General features: G+C 38.5%; 1 protein-coding gene across 1 annotated transcript; it reads right to left on the bottom strand.

Annotated features, from left to right (window-relative positions):
* Positions 1-13176: 13176 nt before the first annotated feature.
* Positions 13177-14139, bottom strand: LOC127239103 (vomeronasal type-1 receptor 4-like). Its single transcript, XM_051207892.1, has one exon. It carries the CDS (start codon positions 14092-14094, stop codon positions 13177-13179), a length of 918 nt encoding a protein of 305 aa, XP_051063849.1. The 5' UTR covers positions 14095-14139.
* Positions 14140-20291: the final 6152 nt, after the last annotated feature.

The raw sequence follows: 20291 nt of genomic DNA, 5'->3' as shown, positions 1-20291 counted from the left end.
CTAGGTGTTCTCTTGTTTTTTCTCCAAGTCTTTGAGTGAGTGTAAGATGATGATGATGATGATGATGATTACTATTGTTGTTGTTATAGCTTTTTTAAACATTTTGTAAAATTTGGAATAGCAATCTTAGGGACTTCAGAAATGTCTTTCCTCTGACACAGATGTTCTAGGAATGTCCAATGACTATAAAAACATCTCTCTAGGTTGGTCTAATGCAATGTGGCATTTGTGTAGCATTGTCTGTTTGTGAGGCTCCTAACAGTGGGATTGAGAGCTAACCTTGGCACTTGAGCTGGATTTTGAGAGCCTATTACTTGTGCTGAGTTGCTTTGATAAGCCTGGATACAGGGGGAGGACCTTGGTCCTTTATCAACTTATTGATGCCCATGGATGCCAGGAGTGATCGTGGCATAAGCCTTAGAGATTGCCAGCTTTTTCTTAGAGTTAGAAAGTTGCTACCTTCAGTCCCAATCTACCTTCTCCCCCTCCCCAACTCCCTGAGAAGTAGAATTTAGGGCTTACAGGAATGCAGTTAAGTAACCCCTCTTTATGCAATTATTTAGCAACTCCCAAGACCACTTCCCCTGCTAACAATTTGCTTATCTGCATATCCTGCTCATCTTCAGTGATCTATAATGAAGAACAGCAGGCAGCTGGGTTAACAGGCAATGACCTCGCCCCCTTTTGATTCCCCGCCCTACCTAGCTTCCCGCCCTGATCACTATATAACAAGCTTGAGAAAAATAAAATTTTGCAGCTTGATCAGAAAGCCTGTCTTGCTGCCGGTTTCTCCTGTCTCCTTTCCTTCATTCCAGATCCTTTAGCGTTCAGGCTTTCCTTGCTGTCCCATTGGCCAGGGCACATGGGAGCCCTGCCACTTTCTGAACAGAGAAGGAATAGTGGATAAGGGAGTCAAGAGGGGTGATAGGGGAGGATGGGAGGGTGAGGGAACTGGGATTGACATGTAAAACATGCTTGTTTGAAATTTAAATAAAAAGGAAAAATAACAAATTCACTTAACATAATACTAGTATTAACTTTGCCCCAATACCTCTGACCTATCCTGGAACAAGTTTTTTGTTCCTGTTAGTAGTACCATGCAAGAGCTCTATCTTTTAGAGCAGGGCTAACACCCAAATAGAAAGTCTTTGTTTATTCCCATAACATGCAGGGCTCTATTATATCAGTGGGTGAATTTGTCAGGCTAGGTATTACTGTAACTTAAAGCCTAGGTAATATTACATCTGCCGAGTAACATTGTTGGGTTTTCTGCCTCACTAACATGCATGGCACCTTCCAGAACTATGAGAGATAGTGAATAGGGAACAAGATTTCAATTGGATTACAGCTTTACATCAGGTTGTACTTGACTCCCATACATAGTCTCTTTAGAATTGTGTTTCCTAAATCATTCTCTGAAGGATAACCTCCCCCCCCCCAAAAAAAAAACAATGGCAGTATACTAAGAGCTGTCAGGGCCTTGGGAACACTTGAACAAATGACCCAGTTGGAAGCATGTAAGCCTGCTTGCGAACTGAATTCATGGGACTTAGTTCAAAGTTAGTGCAGCAAGGGAGGGGGTGAAGTGAAATAAATAAAGAGCAGCATGCAATCATAGTGTGAGACTTGTGGGTCAGTCTTGAATCCATGCCACTGGGAGTCACTCTGACAGTTTTTGGATAAGTCAAAGAGTTATTTAGAGAGACAGTGGTCTACCACATACACGAAAATATGAAAGTCTTCCAAGTATTTCCACAAAGTTTGCATTCATAACAGAATTCATGGAGTTTAGTCTGATAATTGAGTCACACTGAGAGGCATTTTTAAATATTGTGTATTGACTGACCTGTTATACTTTAGAGCTAATAGAGAATAGAGAGTAACTAAACACTAGCCGAACTCCTGGAATCCAGTTGCAGAGAGGGAGGAGTGATGAGCAAGGGGTCAAGACCAGGCTCGAGAAACCTACAGAAACAGCTCATAGAACACAGATTATGTTGTTCTTAAATATGATTAAAGTAAAATGGACTGTGTCAGGCTCATTAGCAACTTTAGCAATCTTCCTGACTGACATTCAGAATTACTTGGGAACTTACACTAGCCAGTATCTTGATGAAATGCTGAGCTGTGGAAATACAGCTTCAAATTACATACTAAATTAAAATTAATTAATTACAAGAAAAGAATGTGGAGTCCACCCTACTTCGGAGACTTCTCGGAGCAACTCTGAAAAAAAGGAGATCTGACTATCCACGCAGGACCACACGTAATTTCCACCTGCTTGGTCTCTGACCCCACCTCCAGTCCTCTGCTGGAGCCCCGGGCCCTTCCCAGAGATCCGCCTATCTCTGCCGGTCCACTCTGAGTTCCTGATGGCAAGATCCTTGACCCCCAAATCCGGGCCTCTGCTAAAGAAAGAGGCCTCAGCTGGAGAGTTCCAGTTTCCAGTGAGATCCGACTATCCTGCAAAACCTTCCCAAGTTTCAGCTGAGCCCTTGTCCTCTTCCGCCAGCTATTGGCCAGAGGTGAGTCTGGGCCCAATCAGGGCTGCCTGTCCCCTACAACCACTACCCCTCCTCCCCCGGCCTAAATTCCCTGGGTTGGCCCCTGATCCTACTGCTCCTATCTCCTGTTCCCATAAAGAGCACCCTTGGAGCTCTGATACACCCCCACCCAACCCCACCACGAGCCTGCCCCCCCTACCCTGTGCCCTACCCTACCCACAGTCCTGCTGCTCTGGTTGAGCACTGGGACAGAGGGTGGAGCCAACAGTCCACCCTACTTCGGAGACTTCTCGGAGCAATTCTGAACAAAGGAGAACTGACTATCCACGCAGGACCACCCGTAATTTCCACCTGCTTGGTCTCTGACCCCACCTCCAATCCTCTGCTGGAGTCCCAGGCCCCTCCTAGAGATCCGCCTATCTCTGCTGGACCACTGTGAGTACCTGCTGGCATCTTCTACTGGATCCTCATCCTTGATCCCATCCCTAGGTCCCTGTCTGCAGAGAAACCTCCTAGAGAGCTTGGACCACACAGAGCTACAGATATTGAATCTCAGACCCACATAAGCCCACCGGGGAAGTACCATAGAGAGAGGGGGAGACCCCACCAACACCTACTGGAAGAAGCTATGGGAAGACAGCAATACAAGAAAACACTTAACAACAGAAAGATAAGAATGACACCACCAGAATCTAGGGAATCTACACCAACTAGAACGGAACACAACAACAAAGCAGAGGAAGAAGAATGGAAAGACTTAAAAATTACCATTATAAAAATGATAGAGGCCCTCAAAGAAGATGTGAGAAAATCCCTTAAAGAAATGGAGGAAAAAACAAACAAAAAAGTGGAAGAAATGAATAAATTCCTTAAGGAAAGTACAGAAAGCCAAGAAAAAACAATTAAGCAGGTGAAGGAAACAGTTCAAGACTTGAAAACTGAAATAGAGAAAATAAAGGCAACACAAACTGAAGGAATGCTGGAAATAGAAAAACTGGGCAAAAAATCGGCAACTACAGACACAAGCATAACCAACAGAATTCAAGAGATGGAAGAGAGAATCTCAGGCGCAGAAGATAAACTAGAAGAAATAGATTCATCAACCAAAGAAAATCATAAATCCAACAAATCCTTAACACAAAACATCCAGGAAATGTGGGACACCAAGAAAAGGCCAAACCTAGCATACAGAATAAAGAAAGAATATTAAGAGCAGTGAAGGAAAAAGGACAGGTAACATATAAAGGCAGACCTATCAAAATTACACCTGACTTCTCCATGGAAACCCTCAAGGCCAGAAGGTCCTGGATAGATAGTTCTAAAAGTATTAAGAGAACACGGATGCCAGCCTAGGCTACTATATCCAGCAAAACTCTCAGTCAATATAGATGGAGAGAACAAGATATTCAATGACAAAACCAGATTTTCCCAATACATATATACAAATCCAGCCCTACAGAAAGTATTGGAAGGAAAACTCCAACCCAAGGAAGGTAACTATGCCCACAAAAATGTAGGCAACAGATAATCCAACTACACCAGAACCAAGGGTAAAGCAGAACTAATATATTCACAATACCACTGCCAACAACAAACCTAAATCAAACAAGCATCAACAATCAATGGTCCTTACTCACCCTCAACATTAATGGTCTTAACTCACCTATAAAAAGACACAGGCTAACAGAATGGATATGAAGACAGAATCCATCCTTCTGCTGCATACAAGAAACACATCTAAGCTTCAAAGATAGACATTACCTCAGGGTAAAGGATTGGGAAAAGATCTTCCAATCATTTGATTAGAAATAAAAAGCAAGCAGGTGTAGCTATCCTAATATCTAACCAGTTCAACTTCAAACAAAAATTAGTCAAAAGAGATGAAGACAGTCATTTCATATTCATTGCAGGAGAAATGCATCAACACAAAGTCTCAGTTCTGAACATCTATGCCCCTAATACAAAGTCACCCACATTCATAAAAGAAACACTACTAAAACTCAAAGCTCATATAAAACCTCACACACTTATAGTGGGAGACTTCAATATACCAATCTCAACACTAGACAGAACCACAAATCAGAAACTCAACAAAGAAAAAAAAAAGAATTAACAGAAGTTATGTCTCAACTAGGGTTAACAGACATCTATAGAACATTCCATCCAAAGACAAAAGAATATACCTTCTTCTCTGCTCCACATGGAACCTTCTCTAAAATCGACCACATACTAGGAGACATAACAAACCTCAACAGATACAAGAGAATAGGAATAGTCCCCTGTATCTTATTGGACCACCATGCTTTAAAATTGGAATTCAACAACAACACAAATAGCAGAAAACCTGCAAACTCATGGAAACTGAACAATGTGCACTTGCACCACTCCTGGGTCAAAGAAGAAATAAAGAAATTAAGGACTTTCTAATATTCAATGAGAATGAGGATACAACATACTCGAACTTATGGGACACCTTGAAAGCAGAGCTACGAGGGAAGTTCATTGCACTAAATGCCCATATGAAGAAAACAGAGGATAGTCACATATGAGAATTAACAGCGCAACTGAAAACCTTAGAACAGAGAGAAGCAAATTCACCCCGTAGGAGTAGACGCCAGGAAATAATCAACTTGAGGGCTGAAATCATCAAAATAGGAACCAGGAAAACGATACAAAAAAATCAATGCAATGAAGAGTTGGTTTTTTGAGAAAATCAACAAGATAGACAAACCTTTATTCAAATTAACGAAAAAGCAGAGAGAGAACATGCAAATTAACAAAATCAGAAACGAAAAGGGGAACATAACAACAGACAGAGAGGAAATCCAGACAATTTTCAGGTCATACTTTGAAAATCAGTATTCCACAAAAATTGAAAATTCAAAGGAAATGGATAAATTTCTGGATAACTATCATCTTACCAAAATTAAATCAAGAACAGACAAACAACTCTAATAGACCTATAACCTGCAATGAAATAGAAGCAGTCATCGAAAGCCTTCCAACCAAAAAACGTCCAGAGTCAGATGAATTCAATGAAGAATTCTACCAGACATTCAAGGAAGAACTAATACCATTATTCCTCAAACTGTTCCACAAGATAGAAACAGAAGGTTCATTGCCAAACTCTTTTTATGAGGCCACAATAACCTTGGTACCCAAGCCTCACAATGACACAACTAAGAAAGAAAACTACAGACCGATATCCCTGATGAACATCGATGCTAAAATAATAAAATACTGGCAAACCGAATTCAAGAATACATCAGAGAAATCATCCACCATGACCAAGTAGGCTTCATCCCTGTAATGCAGGGATGGTTTAACATATGAAAATCTATCAACGTGATCCACCATATAAACAAAAAGAAAAAGAAAAACCATATGATTATCTCCCAAGATGCAGAAAAAGCCTTTGACAAAATTCAACACCCTTTCATGATAAAGGTCTTGGAGAGGTCAGGGATAACAGGAACATACCTAAACATAATAAGAGCAATATACAGCAAACCAACTGCCAACGTCAAACTGAATGGAGAGAAACTTAAGCCAATTCCTCTAAAATCAGGGACAAGACAAGGCTGTCCTCTCTCTCCATATCTCTTCAATATTGTACTAGAAGTTCTAGCTAATGCTATAAGACAACAAGGAGATCAAGGGGATCCAAATTGGAAAGGAAGAAGTCAACTGTCTCTATTTGCAGATGATATGATAGTTTATATAAGCGACCCAATAAACTTTACCAGGGAACAACTGCAGCTGATAAACACCTTCAGCAAACTAGCAGCATACAACATAAACTCAAAAAAATCAGTAGCCCTACTTTTTCAGACGACAAAGAGACAGAGAAAGAAATCAGAGAAACATCACAATAGCCACAAGCAACAAAGTATCTTGGTGTAACGCTTACCAAACAAGTAAAAGACCTATATAATAAGAACTTTGTGGCTCTAAAGAAAGAAATTAAAGAAGATACCAGAAAATGGAAAGATCTCCCATGCTCTTGGATAGGTAGGATAAACATAGTAAAAATGGCAATCTTGACAAAAGCAATCTACAGATTCAATGCAATCCCCATTAAAATCCCACCACAATTCTTCACCGACCTTGAAAGGATAATAATCAACTTTATATGGAAAAACAAAAGACTCAGGATAGCCAAAACAACCCTATACAATAAAAGAACTTCAGGAGGCATCACCATTCCTGACTTTAAGCTCTACTACAGAGCTATAGTTCTGAAAACAGCCTGGTATTGGCATAAAAATAGACAGGTAGACCAAAGGAATCGAATTGAAAATCCTGATATTAACCCACACACCTATGAACACCTGATTTTCGACAAAACATCTAAAATTATACAATGGGGCGAGGACAGCATCTTCAACAAATGGTGCTGGCACAATTGGATGAGGGTGTGTAGAAGACTGCAGATAGACCCATGTCTGTCGCTATGCACAAAACTCAAGTCCAAATGGATCAAAGACCTCAACATCAATCCAGCCACATTGAACCTCTTAGAAGAGAAAGTAGGAGGTACCCTTGAACAAATTGGTATAGGAGACTGCTTCCTGAACATAACTCCAGGGGCACAGACACTGAGAGAAACAATTAATAAATTGGACCTCTTCAAACTTAGAAGCTTCTGTAAGGCAAAGGACACAGTGGACAAGACCAAACAGCAGCCCACAGACTGGGAAAAAATTTTCACCAATCCTATATCTGACAAAGGGCTGATCTCCAAAATATACAAAGAAGTCAAGAAACTAGTCAACACAACACCAAATAACCCTATTAAAAAATGGGGTACAGAACTGAAGAAAGAATTCTCAATAGAGGAAATCAAAAAGGCTGAAAGACACTTAAGAAAATGCTCCACATCCCTAGCTATCAGGGAAATGCAAATCAAAACAACTTTGAGATGCCATCTTACTCCTGCCAGAATAGCTAAAATTAGAAACACCAATGATGATTCATGTTGGAGAGGATGTGGAGAAAGGGGAACACTCCTCCACTGCTGGTGGGAGTGCAAACTCATACAGCCATTTTGGAGATCAGTATGGCGGTTCCTCAGGAAAATGGGAATTAGTTTACCACAGGACCCAGCAATCCCCCTCTTAGGCATATACCCAAAGGATTCACATCCATGCAACAAAGACATCTGTTCAACTATGTTCATAGCAGCACTATTTGTAATAGCAAGAACCTGGAAGCAACCTAGATGCCCCTCAATTGAAGAATGGTTAATGAAGATGTGGCACATCTACACAATGGAATACTACTCTGCAGAAAAAAATAATGGTATCTTGAAATTCGCAGGCAAGTGGATGGCACTTGAAGAAACCATCCTGAATGAGGTAACCCAGTCACAAAAAGAGGAACACAGTATGTACTCACTCATATATGGATTTTAGACCTAGATCAAAGGATCACCAGCCTATAATTCACACACCAGAGGAACAAGGTGTATTCTAAGAGATTCATATAAAGTCCCTCACAGAACTGGTAATGGACAAGTCCCCCAGAGCTCAGGGGAAGTGGGGGGGCAGCGAATAGAGAGAGAAGTAGGAGAAAACAAGGGAGAGGAAAGGAAAACATGTGTGACCAGAAAGTTTTAGCCTGGTTAGGAATAGAAGACAGGAAAGAGAGAGAGGGAGAGAGAGAGAGAGAGAGAGAGAGAGAGAGAGAGAGAGAGAGAGAGAATGAGAGAGAGAGAGAGAGAGAGAGAGAGAGAGAGAGAGAGAGAGAGAGAGAGAGAGGGGACATAAAAGAGGGAGCCAATATTGGTTTGAAGATAAAATTGAACACAAAGAAAGGTCTAGAGAACTACAAGACTGCTGCCAACTAACAATTTGAGCTTCTGTGGAAAGGCTATAATAAATGCCCTTCCCGGAGATTAAGATCAACAACTAACTTCTCCATGGAGCCCTCAACTAATGCCTGTTGGAAACAGGAGCAAACACCCATACATAAACACTGAGTCGAAGTAGAACCCAGATGCAGATGGAGAGGACAAGACCAGGCGGCAGAAACACACAGAGACAGCTTACCTGAACAAGGAGGAGCTAACAGGCCACCAGACTGATAGCTGGGAAGCCAGCATGGGGCTGACTCAGGCCCCCTTGAATATGGGTCTCAGCCAGAAGGACTGAGCAGTCTAAATGACCTCAGACAGTGGAGCCAGGATGTATTCCTGGTGCACAAAATGACCTTGCTGACACATCCCCCATGGAGGATAACTGCCTTAATCTAGAGACAGGAGAGAAGCCCTAGTCCCTACTTCTTATGACCTGTCAGACCTACATGACCCCTACTGGATGACATTCCCCTACATATGGAATTGGGGTGGGGGGATGGGAGGGTGGTTATAGTGCATGTCAGAGGGCAGAGAGGGTAAAAGGGAGGGAGGGAAGGAGGGAGGGAGGAAGGAAGTGAGGGAGGTTGGGAGGGAGGGAGGGAGAGGGAACTGGGATCGACATGTAAAATAATAAATTAAATTAAAAAAAAATGCTTTGACTCCAAAATTTAAGTTCAAGGACAAGTTACTGGCAAAAAGGATTTCTATTTTTGTTTCCACAGAAAATGAAAAGCTGTGGATTCCTTCCAGACTAATGTGGTTTGATCAAGCCAGACCACCTGAAACAGAGTACCAAGTGATCCTACATGCAAAACAGCTGGACAAAGCAGCCTGACAGACTACAGCCAGGATTTCTGAATCTTCTTCGAATCCCCCCATGACAGCACCCCCTGAATTGATGGTTTGCAGAGCGAATGAGTCAAGTGATCATTCTTTATATATAAATCTTTTTAAAATTTCTTTATTTATTTTATATAACCAAGTCCATTTAAATGAAAACAAACATTTATAGACAATATTTGGGAATTTGGGCGTCGTTCTTTCCAAACTACTTCCTGCTGGTAAGGGGTGCAAATAAGCCTCTCTCTGTGAGTTTATTCAGGGCCAAATGGCTGTGGATCCAGGAAAGACAGAAAACACCATCTACATTTGTGTATACCAGGTTATGTCTTAATGACAAACAGGCTATTCCTGATGGTTTTGAATTGATCTAAAAGCCTTCTCTCCTATGTCTGATGAGTCTCATCCTACCATGTTGTAAGAGAGTTTTCACACTCTAAAAGCCAGGATTTACCATTCCAGGAAATCTCTGGCCCTGAACCTATTACCTTGTTATGTCCTACCTATGAAGTTCCTAAAATTTCCACAAAAATTGGCAGCAACTTTGTGGCAAAGGTCCAAAACTTGAGTTGTGAAGGGGGCATTTGAGCTTTAAGTTGTATTAATAAAGATATGAGACTTGCTGGGATATTTAGAAATGGAGAGTAAAGAAAAAACAGAACAGGAAATTGAAAGGCAGTTGGCAAAATTAGAGGTAGTAGAGGATTAAAAAGAGGCCAGGCAAAATGTCACAAATGATAGTGACATGTATCAAGAATCATGGGCAGGACTTGGGCAGCCACTAAAGTCATGAGCAATTGAAAATTCCTGAAAGTTGAACACAGTTATAGCCTACATTTTCAATCCAAAAAGGCATAGTTGGTGGGATAAGATATTTAGGTTGAGTAAACAGATAGATAAAGATGGCAACTAAAATTGACATTGTTGGAGTTGACTGGAGGGAGTGAACGAAGGTGCATCTCAGAAAGACAACATGATTGAGGGGCATCATAGCCTAGAAAGTCTATGTGGAAGTCAGATATTTGGGGGTGTAAAGAACACAGGAGTTGGATGATGGAAGATAAGGAAGGTTTCTCTGATCACAATGATTACAGTCAGGCCTAAGAATCCCTAATCTGTTTTGGCTGCCTAACAGTTCTAGACACCATAATCATCAATGACTACTTATATTAGCTTATGCAGCATATACTAAGATTCTAATATGGAATCTTCTCTCTACGGATGGAGTACTGAATAGTGAATGATTAGTGTTTATATTTTATCAAATACTTGTTTGTTTAGGTTGTGCCAAGTAAGGCTCAACTTGCTGCTGGAAAGAGTTCATTGAGCACAGCTCCAACATTACTTCAACTAAACACAATGTAATATAAATTCTCAAAATACTTCATCATAATTTGGTCAAAATCCTTTATTTGTAATTGTGTGGTAAAACATTCTAGAGGAAAAGGAGAGATGAATATATTCAAGATACATTTTAGGCATATAGGAGAATTTCAAAAATTACATAAAAATATTCTTTTTATTAAAAGTTCAATACTCAAGTTTACATATATATATATGACACAGAATGTTTCAAAAGGCCTATGTAGTTGGGCAGCAAGTAGTGGTAGTTCCCATGTATGATACTTGTTTTATCCTTGGGTAGTTCAAAAGTACCACTGCAGTTCATTAAGCTGCTTATTAGATGATTCAGAAGCCAGTCTGGAAAGAAGCAAGAGATTCAAATTTCTCCCATCTGTAATACCTTAGTTTATTAAACTGAGTGCTTATGATAAGGTAGGCCATATAAAGAAGTACTCTAAAATTTGCTAAACTTACCACAGTGCCCTACTGATTTATAGATATTTTCCAATATTTCCTAGTACATCTGATGGAAACCATATTTCTGGGTACTCTTATCCCGTTTACCCAGTGTGGAGAATACATCACACACCCCTGCTTACCCCAAGCTTTGTCTGTAATACTGGATGCTATTACTCAAAGCCAGTAAACAGAGTTTGCCATCTTTCCTTTCAAAGGCAGCAATATGCATACCATGGGGAAGATGTTGTAGCTCTTGGTACCAAATAGCTGCATCTGAGATATAACATACTCATGTAAGTTTAAACAAATACTGGAGAAGGACACTGGTACCAACTTCAGAAGGTATTGTCAAGATTTAGCTACAGAGTTGAATCCAGACTAGTTGTTTTTTAATTTCCCAACTAGCAATGGGCTATGTTTTCAAAATTCAACAGGCTTTAAGGGACTTCAGTGATGATGGAGTTTCCTTTAAGTTGTCTATTTTCATTTATTTTTATAGGCTGTGATGTTGGCAGTATTCAAGTTATCTTTCCATGTCATTCCCAGTACATGCAGCCATGATGGCCTAGGATGGAACAGTCTGAAATGAGAATGCCAATTAAGGCTCAAAAGCAGTCTTGCAATAGACTTGTTTAGATATAATTTATTATCAACTGATGCCAGCAATGATGTGTAAGAAGTGAAACAATTGTTTGTTGCTATTAAGCAAGAAAATTGATACAATCAGGACCAATCAATGTGGATGGGTCCTCAAAAACATGAAAATTGATCTACCATAATATCAAGTTATCTCTTTTGACCTTATAAACAAACACCCTACATCTTATTACAGATGGTTTTATATCTATACTAAACAGTGTCCAAGAAATAAGCACTCATTTCTCAAAAATTTTACAATATTTTATGAAATCCCTATAAACAACTACCTATAAACACAACACTTGAAATTTTATCAGGTCTTTTAACACACAAAGGACCCCTGTGCTACATTACTTCACTCTGTTGTGGTTCATTTATCTTCCTTTGAAGGTCCACCATCTCCTCCTAGGACCCATTTGTTAAGCTGACTCAGAATAAGAATTCCTCAAAAAAAAAAAAAAAAACAAATGCCTTAAATATTGGGGTGCCAATATTTTAGGATGTATTTGGAACATCAGAAAGTCAAATGTAATTAGAAGAAGTTGAACATGGCTATATCCTTGAAGGATAGACTACTGGCTCTGTAACTCCTTTCAGAACTCTGGATTCTCCACACTAATGTACGAATAATATCACCTCTTTGCGATGTCTTCTTCCAATGTCTCAAAAAGATGCTATTCATGGTCACTCTCTTTCTATCTTCACCCAAATTCAGGCACTTGCTGCTGTAATTACTGACATTGTTGTGAATCTGAGATGATACTGGATACTCCAGCACAGCCCTCTTTAATGATAATGAAGACCAAAAGGTGACAACATCTTCCAAAAATTGAAATGTCACATCATTGATGGGTGGAGGAACATAGAATAAAAGCAGGCTTGATTAACCTAAAGAGAGTGCTGAATAAATTGCTGCATATAGCTTGAATTGTTAATATAAATCTCTAATCAAACCTGGAGAAGATGCTCTTTCTCAATAGCTTGTGCTAACATAGTCCCATGAAAGGTATGATTCCAACTTTCATATGTGATAGAGTATAGCTACATACTGGCCCATGGCAGGTTGTGGCTCCTACATCTGTATCAGCTCCAGGCAAGTAATCAGGAGCTTGCCCATAACAGATGTTTGGGCACTTAGGTTATGAAAACCATATTAACTGAATGAGGTTTCCTTTTTGAAAATTTATGACTTAAACAGTAGCTGTGGTTTCAGAGTCTTGTGCCTGTGGAGTTTGACTTCCATATCCAGCATGTTATATGTACATCCACCCTATGTGAAATGTGGGGATAATTTTTTGAAAACATATTGAGCATGTATACCTCAAGGCAGCCTGGCCCAAAGAAAAGCTGTGAAACAGGTCTTATACAAGGTGAATAGGCCTGGATGACAAAAGTATTACAAGAACTGGGTTAAAGTCCCACCACTGAAAGAAACCTGAATAACCCTAAGGTTTACCTTAAATAGACAAATGTGTTTCCTGAAGAATGTTTAGGTTGTTTCTTTTTTCATGAAAAAGCATTTAGTTTAAGTACCTATTCTGTATCCTTTATCCAATGAAAGCAGAGTATGGAGAGAGGGGAGGATTGACTCATAAGTACAAAGGGGCTCAAAGTAGGAAAAGACAAAGTAGTAATGATTGTGATATACATCAGAAACCAATTTTGAACAGACAATAGAGCACTGCAACCATGTGAGATGGTAGAAAGGGTATAAATAGCCAGAAAGATAAACATTCGGAAAAAGATGTTCTGGGTAGCTCTGGATTCTGGGGAGTTACTGTGGAAAACACAAGTACTGCGAATATTGTGAACTTTCTCTTTGTGCCTATACAAAAAGACAATCATTAAGATGTTGGACCATGTGATCAGGACAGAAAATAGAAGCTCAGGAAACACAGATAAAACTATATATAAGGACACTGTGATTTTGTCATGGCCTGCAACAGTATAACGTTCAAAGCCTGTCTCTTTTGTTCTGTTTTTTCTTCTTAATTGTGTGGACATGTACAAAGGGAAAAGAATGTTTACCATGATGTACAAGATCCAGCAGATAGAAATGTAGATACCAATGTCCTTGGGAGTTTTGGCTTTAAGTTTCTTCCAACAGGAGTTTCCAGGGATGATGATGATGACCGAGAAGACACTCAGGAGAGAGAGGGTAGCAATGGACATGCTCCTGAAAACTCTTTGAACATACATAAAAAGTTGATAGCTCCAATCATTGAAGAAATATTTCAAGCCAAAAGTTGTCATTGTGTGGCCCATTCCTTTAGAGAGAATGATCAAGAAGTTAACCATGATCAGATGGATGCTAATTAAATCCATGGGCTTTACTTTGTGTTTCTTGTAATATATAAATAGGTAGTAAGAAAGAAGAGAAACATTTCCCAGAAGTCCAATTGTATTCTCTAGCAATAATATTATTCCTATTCCCAAATTCCTGAAGTCCATTTTATTACTGAGCAAAATTTACTTCAAAATATGCCAGCAATCACTTCTCAGAATTTTGTTTTAATTGCTGAAAAGGTCCTGTGTACCTGATGTCACAAATGCACAAGAATCACATTAGCTGCAGTGTGAAAACACAAGATTGTCAGCAAAAAATAGACTCTGTTCATACAACCTCACACAGGTATTTTAGCACTAATGACAATGGTCTATAGGAACTGCAGAAGCCTCAAAATGCACATATTAATGGAGTAAGTTCCGATTACATTTCTCACAAAAGTCAGCACTAAGAATAGGCCAAAGTTATCCTGCCAGAAGCAATGGCCAGTGAGTTCAAAATGAAAGAATGCTGAATTCTACAAGTCTACCCATATGGGGGGAAAATGTCTTCTCTCGTCATTTTCTCCAAGAAAGAAATTCACTGTGAATGACTTTCTCCTGTCAATGTTAACATTAAAATTGAAAATATTACAACAGAAAAATGTTTTCTATCCTTTGGCAATTATGTTCATTACACAGCACTAATCATTATGTGAAGAAGTTGAATGAGGTAATGTTATACATTAAGAGATAATGCCTTAAGTTACAACCCCTACACATGCCCACTAAAGAATGGTGGTGCAGAGTTGAGAGGTGGACGGAGGAGACATTCTTTTGCATTAATGTTATCTAACACATTGCAGAGAAAACAGATGAATGATCCCAACATACATTAGTTAGAAAAAGATAATTTATAAATAATATATAAGGGAAGAATGCCCATCATTACAATCTGATCTATTACCTGGCGCCTCACTCAGCAGTAGAAATATGAAACCCGAGTCTAGGAAACAGTAGTTCTTGACAAACATATGAACACCACAAGAATCTTGGCTCTGCTGTTCACATTAGTTCGAATAATTACACATATGAGAGGCTGTGAGTGTATAGAATACATGAACACCTTAATGTAGAAAACCTAGCATTTATGGAATAGATAAGCCTTCCTAGTACTCAGGACTTATAGCCAACGAAAGACTTGAAAGGAAAGAATACAAACCATCCATACCTGTCCATAAGCAATGGAGTTACTAATATTTTCATAATGCTATAGTTTATAACAATATACATGAAATCAGGAGTGCATTCACAGCACCAAAATGTACTGAAATCTACTTAAAAAATGTAAGAGATCTTTCACTATGATTCAAGCTATACAAAGATTAATACTGGGAAATAGTGTTCTTGTCTTTCACAGTTTAGCAGAGACATGAACCTACCTCTAATAGTTTCCACTCCTGCCAATAACACAAATAGAACTCTAGCATTGATGCAAAGACTTAAATAAAAAGAAAGCTAGTTAAAATATTTTCTATAGTATGATTTTATTTTTCAGACACTTCTTCAATAATGCAAGTTGGCTTGGAAAATGCAATAATCTTCCTGTGTTAGTCCATGGTTTCCTAGTGTTGATACCTCAAGCCAGCCTTCAGTTTCTTAGTCAATGCGTAAACTTGGGACGTTATTTTCATTTATGATCTGTGACAATATAAACAAACATACAAATTCAAGGATATGTCTGTTTTAACACAAGAGATGTCAACATTTTGAAGACAATGTACTGCAGTGGAATCTGTCCTGTGTTTCGGAATCACACATAAAGACTAGAACCTGGAGAAGTTGTAGAAAAAATGAAATGATACAACAAAGAGAGAAAGCATTCAGGATTTCATCTTTACCATAAGACCAGGAATTGCCAATGTAGACAGTTATTAGTTAAGCTGTTAGAATTTTGCCTTACCAGAAAAAGATATTGTGTTCAATCTCCAAAATTCAGATAAAAATCTGGATTCAGGAACTCACAGTGATAATTCAAATAGTAGGTAAGTGTCAGAGTCAGTTAGATCTCTAGGTGAGGCTCACCAGAAGGCCTAATATAACCTTGGAATTTCAGATGAGTGATAATCTCATATGATCAGATGAGTGGAAGAGAAAAATATTGGAGGAACAACTGAAATTTTAGTCTGACCCATCACTTTCTCATAAGTTCATAATTACCTGAACACAAGAAAGCTGCTACACACAGACATGAAGACATATGTACACAGTAAGACATTGAGTTATCAATAATTTCCATTTAAAAGTTTTATTTATATTGCCTTTGTCTTGTCTATTTGTAATAAGTCAAGACTCTTGAAAATCTTATAAATAAAAACATATACATGGATAGAATTTATAATATATGTAATCTTATGGATTATATAATTAGAAGATCAAGGGGTAAGTATGGTATGAGGTCTAGATTTAACCTCTATCCTGATGAATATAAGGCTCTAAATTCTGGAAACTTCAGTAATGAAAAGTGAAAAAACCATCATGGGATAGCTGTAAATACAGAATATCAAAAAAAAAAGAAAGAAAGAAAGAAAAAGAAAAGAAAAAGTAAAAGAAAAAGGTGTGTGGGGTGGGGGAGAATGACAGAAATTGTATGTGTACAAGACAAGAATTTTGTAAGACTCACACTGACATTGCCATCTAAACTTTAACATGGTGTCCCCAAGTTCAAAATGGAAAACAGTGACCATTAGGGAGACAAAGATCCTGCCCAGTCACAGAAACATTTTCCCCAGGAGGACAGATCCTGGCTCTTTCCTAGGATTAGATTATTTTCTTAATTCCATTTCTATAGCCTATTTACAAACACAAAGTCATGTTCCAAAATTTGTGATTGTCATGCTGCAAAATTAATTTGTGATTCATGTGCACAATAAATGGAAACCTGAATGATGCATTTGAGGAAATCCTGGACTACCTTCTAAATTATATATTTTTAGATTTTATAGTTGTCAATAGGAAAGCTGAGAGAGGATTTTGTTGTACTTTTGCTACATGAAAACTTAGCATGAGTTTATGGATACTGTCTTCTCTTTTTAAGTTAATGCTCTATCTCTTGACTAAATCTCTATAGTTCTCCTCCTACCATGAACTAATTTTAAGAGTTGTGTACTTACCAGACCTGCTTTCCCTGATTTTTTGCCGTTGAGGATGAAAAACAATATGCCCACCTGACTTTTCTCTCTGAAGAACATTCAACACAATGTGCTGCTCCTGACATGTTAGTCAACACTATGGGTGAGAGAGGCAGCCCAATCCTAAGATATAGGTTCACAACACCATGATATCAAATCCCTTCAGAAGTGCAATTCTTTCTCAAGAATAGTCATGATGACAAAGCTAGATTTGGGAGCCAAGAACTTTTTTGAAATTTTCAAATTGATTATTGGCAAAGACAGTGACAAGTTCCTTGTAAATGTATCCAGTGAGACCATGTGTTTGGAGAAGTCCTTATATTTTTCTGATCCCTGATGACTGACAAGGATGAAAGGTCCAGTGAGTATCAAATTCTCATGTGAGAAAGTACTGTAAGAAAGTATGTTTAATCTCTTTGGATGTGCATAGTCTTCCCTAAGGTTTTCTAAACAAATCAAGTTAATTATTAACTTTTGGATCCCAGTGCTGTTCACTTTTAGCACACCCCACTGAACACAATCAGTCATGAGTTTTGGGAATTCTGAAGTACAAGTAAAAGAGAAAGAGTGACATCATAATCCAAAATAGAAATCATTGCTTTCAATGGAACTCAATGAAATAAACTAGGAACAATACTATGAAAATATGATTAAATATTTAGAGATATAAACCTAGCAATGAACTGCAAGTCTCAACAGATCCCTATCCTAAAAGAATTTATATATGTACTCATTCCTCACAAATGACATCATATGTACTCAATAAGATTCACATAAAGAATTGCCAATTTCTCTTTTATAAGTGAATAGAAGCCAGAATAATCTAGTTGTTTTATTTTTTACTAATCACATAAGGAATATTAATTCCTTATCAGTGAATAAAAGGCCATGAAAATTAAACGTTATAAATTTATCTTTTATCCACGAAGAATCTTGCTTTCAGTGTTTTTGGCCAACATTGAAGTCAGTCAATACCATCTACACCAGACTAACATCGGTTCCATCACACTAAGTGCCTTTGGTTAGCAGTTGTCTGTGGGCAGCCGCCAGCAGAACGCCATTACAAGATGGCGAACTTCCTCCTTCTTGCACCCTCGGTGCCTTACCTTATTTGGGCATATGCCTGCCTGATGGTAGTACTCCGGTGCGCTTGCTCGTTCCCTAGCCAATCCCGTGGCTCAAATGCTGTGGCGAGGTCCTCTGAGCCTATGAGATTGCGACCCGTTGCCTAGTAGCATATATAAGCAGCTGCTTTTTCCTCCCCGGGGCCCCTCACCTTCAGCTCTCCCTTCAACCAAGAAGTGCTCCAATAAAGTGTGATCTGAGAAGAATCCTCGTGTGGTTGCCGTCTGTCCTGCGGGTCGGGCTGGGCGCGCCACAGTTGTCTGTGTGCTTCAATAATTCTTTAGAATAAGTTAATATCATAGTATTATGATATTAGTATCATAGTATCATAGTATCATAGTATACTTAGTATGGCGAAAGAATAATTCCCCAGGTATAAGAAGATAGACTAAAAATAAGGATAAAATCCATGCACACAATGTTCTTGCCCATCTAGGCATATTCTCTACTACATGTCCAACAATGGCATGCATCCTGATCTTTCAAATTCTTTCAAATTGCACCACTCCTGATGACAAGGAGCCTGTGGGAACAATTATTTTTCAACCTGGCATATCCTGTGAATAGAAATATTTACATAAAGTCAATTCTGATTAACACAAATAGAGAAAAAAGTGGATTGTTGTTTTCACCAAACTACCATTGGGGTGAACAGTTTCTCTGGAGAAACATTTTGAGGGTCTTTAAGATTTTTTCACATTCCCTACTGGCTGTTAGGAGCCAGAGAAAGTTCTGGATTTCTTTCCATGTTCATATACATGGATCCTGGCAGTATAAGTCAGCATATATCACTCAGACCATATTACAGTAATGTGGGGACTGTGATCAGTTAATGTTCATATCTCCTTCTGAATGGAACATTCTAGACATATTTGATACATACAGGACATTTATTTTGATATGCCATTATCATCCTTATATTTTGTTACCAATTGATTACACTAATCTCTCATTGGTCTAATTTATACAATGTCTTATTAGTACTATGTTTGAATAATGAAAAAAATAGTATATACAACATTCTACTTTATCCTTTGCTTCACTTGTCTATTGTGATTTTTTTAATATATTCCTCCTGCAGAGAGGGTAAAAGGGAGGGAAGGAGGGAGGAGAGGAGGGAGGGAGGGAGGGAGGGAGGGAGAGGGAACTGGGAACGACATGTAAAATAATAAATTAAATTTAAAAATAAAATGCTTTGACTCCAAAATTTAAGTTCAAGGACAAGTTACTGGCGAAAAGGATTTCTATTTTTGTTTCCACAGAAAATGAAAAGCTGTGGATTCCTTCCAGACTAATGTGGTTTGATCAAGCCAGACCACCTGAAACAGTACCAGGTGATCCTACATTCAAAACAGCTGGACAAAGCAGCCTGACAGACTACAGCCAGGATTTCTGAATCTTCTTCGAATCCCCCATGACAGTGCCCCTTACCAGCAGGAAGTAGTTGGGAAAGAATGACGCCCAAATCTCAAATATTGTCTGTTTGTTTTCATTTAAATGGACTTGGTTATATAAAATAAAAAAAAAAATACTGGCAAATCGGAAAAAAAATATATTCCTCCTGGAAGATGAAGGTCTAGTAAGTTTCTCTGCAGTGTAAAACAGTCACAAGTTCCAGAATTTAGGATCATAATAATTACTCATTGGCTACTTTTAAAAAATAGTTATTTTTCTACTACATACTAAAGATTCTATTTTTAAAAAACATATTCTACGCACAAAATGGCTATTGCACATAGTTTATATACAATACTGAATATCTTTCTTTTACATTCCATCTTCATATCCTTAATATGTTATGGTTTAACAGAATTAAGTTTCCGAACAAAATAATTCATTCCCTTGTCAGTGTCACAACTGTATGAATAAATAAAATATTCCACAGGGCGATATAAATTAACCAATTCTCTCAAGATGAGGCTCCATACAGAGGCTGTCAACTAGAGAGAATTATGTTCCCAGTATCTAGTTGACTAAAGATTTATTTAACCATCTTACTTTGAATCATACCTATAATTATTTTCATATACGTTGAACATTTGATTTTATTCTACAAACCTTTAACAC

Source organism: Phodopus roborovskii, unplaced genomic scaffold (genome assembly GCF_943737965.1).
Source record: "Phodopus roborovskii unplaced genomic scaffold, PHOROB, whole genome shotgun sequence".
In the NCBI taxonomy this organism is placed as follows: Eukaryota; Metazoa; Chordata; class Mammalia; order Rodentia; family Cricetidae; genus Phodopus; species Phodopus roborovskii.
This window is presented reverse-complemented; position numbering and strand designations above follow the sequence as displayed.

What these genes read in the sequence shown, in the direction of transcription:
- LOC127239103 (XM_051207892.1), bottom strand. Translation starts at nt 14,094, where the DNA reads ATGGACTTCAGGAATTTGGGAATAGGAATAATATTATTGCTAGAGAAT.